At 61.9% G+C, this 4,198-nt stretch overlaps 1 protein-coding gene across 1 annotated transcript; it reads right to left on the bottom strand.

The window, feature by feature from the left end:
- Positions 1-973: 973 nt before the first annotated feature.
- RPS15 (ribosomal protein S15) lies at positions 974-3,126 on the bottom strand. The gene is made up of 4 exons (XM_030966581.1): positions 3,058-3,126; positions 2,640-2,725; positions 1,717-1,951; positions 974-1,135 (listed from the first exon to the last, which is right to left on the bottom strand). The coding sequence occupies exons 1-4, from the start codon at positions 3,058-3,060 to the stop codon at positions 1,022-1,024; spliced, it is 438 nt and encodes a 145-aa protein (XP_030822441.1). The 5' UTR covers positions 3,061-3,126; the 3' UTR covers positions 974-1,021.
- Positions 3,127-4,198: the final 1,072 nt, after the last annotated feature.

The following is a 4,198-nucleotide window of genomic DNA, read 5'->3' on the forward strand; positions in this document are numbered from 1 at the left end:
CACCGGGGTCACTGTCACCCACCTCCCAGCTGGGGCATCCTGGCTCTCTGGGCATCGCCCCAAGGGGCTCAGAGTCCCCACAAGGCCACAGCTGGACAGTGACCACAGCAGGACAGTGACCATAGCAGGACAGTGACCCCAGCCCTCTTGTCCGAGGCCACCTTCCCAAGGTCACATTGCTTGAACAAAAAGGGACCCGCAGCCTGGGGACATTCCCTAAAGGACAAACGGCCCCGGCACCACCGGCCACGGGAATGGGATGTGGAGGGTGTGAGACTTAAAGGGCTGGAGCTGGGCCCCGAGGGACCCCTGAGCAATCCCCAAGGGACCCAGCCAGCAGGACCACCCTGGGGACAAACGTCCCTGGTGACCAGCATTGGGTTCATTTGGCTCAGTTCAGGGACAAACCAGATCATCCACCCAGGATGAACTTCTCATCTTATCTTCCCATCACCACTCACCCCTGAGCAGCCCCCAAAGCACATCCCTCCCTCCCAGCCTGAGCTGCAAACCCTCAGCTCACCCTCCACCCAATGCCACTCTGTGATCCCTGTCACCAAAATCCTTTGGGTTCCCAAATTAAGGACAAGAAAATAATAGTTTGGGGTTTTGACATCCTGTGATGGGCCTTGGCAGCTTCTCCTGGGAGTCAGGCTGGTTCTGAGCCTGGGAACCCCCCCTGCCTTTCCCCCAGTTCCCCATTTCCACATTCCCAGTATTTTTATTAACAAATTAAATTAAACACATGGAAATTCTGCAAATATTAAAGTGCCATTCCCCACTTCCCAGTGAAGAACAAGGAATTTAATTCATTCACTAAACCCACACGAAGATGATTTGTTTGCTGCAGGTGCTGACAGAAAGCAGAGCCAAAACCCTTGGCAATACTCAGGAAAACATCCAATGATGGTGGAGTGGAGTTCAGCACACCCCAGCCCCCAGCCCAGGAATGGAGAGGCAGGAGACAGAGGGATCCAGGTGGAATTTCTTTATTTACACTGCAGGAGGCTCCCTCCCGGAGCTACTTGAGCGGGATGAAGCGGGAGGAGTGGGTGGCACCGATGCCAGGCCGGCCGTGCTTCACCGGCTTGTACGTGATGGAAAACTCGCCCAGGTAGTGGCCGATCATCTCGGGCTGCAAGTGGAGAGATCCGTGCTGGGGACAGCACCAGGGGACAGGGGGACATCCCCCTCCCATCCCATCCCATCCCAGGGCTGCCAGGAGCCTGGCACAGCCCGTTATTCCAGCCCTGCTCCTCCCCTGGTGCCTTGATGGGCTTCCCCAGCTCTGCCCCTCCCGGGGAGGTGACATGGGAGCCACAGGGGCATTTGTGCCCTTCCAGGCGGGACTTAATGCCAGGGAGGAGCAAGAAATGGCATTTAATCCCACTGGTGGTTATCAAGTGACAGCACCCAGTGGGTAATTCCACTCCTGGGAAAGCTCAGGGATCTGTTTCATCCTGAAGCCGTGCTGGCAGGCAAGGAGGCAGGGCTGAGCGCTTGGATCACTGCACAGCCATTTCAGAGATTCAGAGCCACACTGAGACTCCTGTGGGAGCCGGCCCTCCCTGGGATGACACCTCCAGGTGTCCCTCTGGGCCAACTCTGCTCCAGGGAGGAGCCTGGACCCCGCCAGACACAGGGAACGAGCAGGATTTACAGAGTTACAAGTGAACACTCCGGGCGCTGAGCTCAGTGCGAGAGCCCCCAGCTCACCTTGATCTCCACCTGGTTGAAGGTCTTGCCGTTGTAGACGCCCACCATGCTGCCCACCATCTCGGGCAGGATGATCATGTCCCTCAGGTGGGTCTTCACCACCTCGGGCTTCTCCATGGGCGGCGCCTCCTTCTTGGCCTTGCGCAGGCGCTTGAGCAGAGAGTGCTGCTTGCGGCGCAGGCCGCGGTTCAGGCGCCGCCGCTGCCGCGCGCTGTACAGCTGCATCAGCTGCTCGCTGCCAGGGGGACAGGGACGGCTCAGGACAGCCCAGGGACACCAAACTGAGCCAGAGGAACAGCCCCGGGACCCCAAACCCAGCCTGGGGAGAACCCAGGGACCTCAAACCCAGCCTGGGGAACAGCCCAGGGACCCCATACCCAGCCTGGGGTACAGGCTGGAGAGAGCCCAGAGACCCCACAGACAAAGAGTTACCCAGACAGAGCCTGGAGTACAGGCCAAAGACATCCCAACCCAGCCTGGGAACAGCCCAGAAAACTGTCCAGGGACCCCCCTGCCACGACCCCGCACTAAGCCTGGGGTACGCCCTGGAGAGGCCCCCAAGGGTCACGGTGAGCCTGCGGTACAGCCCCGCGGAGACCCCACAGTCTGTGTCACCCAGACTGAGGCGGGGTACACAGTAGGGAGACCCCCCCCGGGGACCCCAAAGTAACAGTGCTATCCCAAGTAAGCCCAAAACGCGGCCTCGAGGAGCTCGGGGACCCCACACCCTCAGCATCACCCGAACCGAGCCTGAAGCAGGGCAGCGGGACCCCACACTGACGGTGTCACCCACCGAGGGACTTTAAACAGCCCAAAGAGCAGCAGCTGAGCACCCAAACCCCCGCTAGTAGCGGTATTTGAACACAACCCGAGTATGGGGCAGAACAGGCTCCCCCGACCCCCAAACCCCTACTAGCCCTTACTAGGACATGTCGAGCAGCTGGTCCAGGTCCACCCCGCGGTAGGTGAATTTGCGAAAGGTTCGCTTCTTCTTCTGCTCCACCTCCGCCTGCAGCGGGACAGAGGGGTCGGGTCAGGGTAGGGGGTCGCGGCCGCCCGGGAGGGGAACCAGGGGATTCAAGGCCGCGCTCCCCGCCCCGCACACGGGGAGGCCGCGGCCCCACCGAGCTCCGCGGCGCGCCCAGGCCGCTCCCTCCCCTCAGCCCCGCTCCCGAAGCGCTGGGCCCCGCCCGGCCGGGGAACCCCCGCAGCGCCCCGGGGAGGCCCATTCCCCATCCCCCAGGAAAGCCCCGAGCCCCCGGCGGCGCCGCCGCGGCGGGTGAAGCCCCGATGGAGCCGGATGGGGCCCGATGGCGCCGGCGGGGCCTCCCCCGCACCCACCATCTTGGCCTGGGCCGCTCGGAAAGGCCGCGCTCGCGCCGGAAGCGGCAGATGTCGCGAGAGCGGCGCGGGCGGAACGGGCGGGGAAGCCGAAGCCGGGCAGCGCTTCCGCCCTCACTGCCCTTAAAGGGGCCGCACCCGCAGCCCGGGGACAGCGCGGGGACAGCGCGGGGACAGCTGAGAGGGACGGAGCCTCCTCTTCCCCCCGAACCTGCCCCTGCTGATCCAGGGAAACCTCGGGTTCCAGTGACACCGCTCCTTCCCGCTGGCACAAGGTGGGACCAAGACAGGCCACAGCCACCTGGACCTCGCAGTCACCCCGGGCCAGCTCTGAGCATCCCGCGCCTTTTTGGGAAGCCACCTTCATCTTTCACCCGTGGGGTTTCACCTCCCCACGGGGGCCAGAGCTACCGGGCGTGGCCCAGCAGAACCGGCTCGCTCGGCACAGGTTGATCCGGTCTGGCCCTCGCAGGAGGTCCCTGATCTAACGGCCCACACGGGCCTGGTGGAGCTGGTTCTGCACAGACAGGAGCCAAATCCAAAGGGTTTTATCCCAGAAGAGGTGAAGATGTTGGGTGTCCTCTGCTCCAGGGTGGTGCTGTGACAGTTCCATGGTTTCACACCCCTGAGGGGGCTCAGTTGGTCTCAGAAGTGACACCTGCACAGCCACCCCTGGAGCAGCTCCTGTTCCAGCAGGAATTTTGAGCTCATGGATGTAACAGAGCAAGGAGCAGAGCCACGAGGATTCCAGCCCAGAGGATTCACAGCAAGCAGAACCAGAACCACACAAAATTCCGTCTGAACAGATGCAGCGACCCCCACAGCACAGACACATCCCAGCACACCCCCAGCTCCCCCTCATTAACAGTGATTAATTACACCAGGAGTGAGCCCTTCACCACATCAGGCTGGATCAAAGCTCTTCAAGGGGCTGGATCTGATCCAGGCTGGAGGATCCCTCCCCAGGTCAGATCCCATGCAGCATTGGCTCCCTGGCAGTGCCACCCTGCACAGGGCACAGCTGGTGCCACCACAAAGCTGCCCCAGGACTCCCAGGGCTGCCACGGGACTTCTCCAGAAAACCCACACTCACAAAAGCAAAAAAAAAAAAAACACCCAGAAAAATGGAGACAGGCTGGTG

Source organism: Camarhynchus parvulus, chromosome 28 (genome assembly GCF_901933205.1).
Source record: "Camarhynchus parvulus chromosome 28, STF_HiC, whole genome shotgun sequence".
Lineage (NCBI taxonomy): Eukaryota > Metazoa > Chordata > Aves > Passeriformes > Thraupidae > Camarhynchus > Camarhynchus parvulus.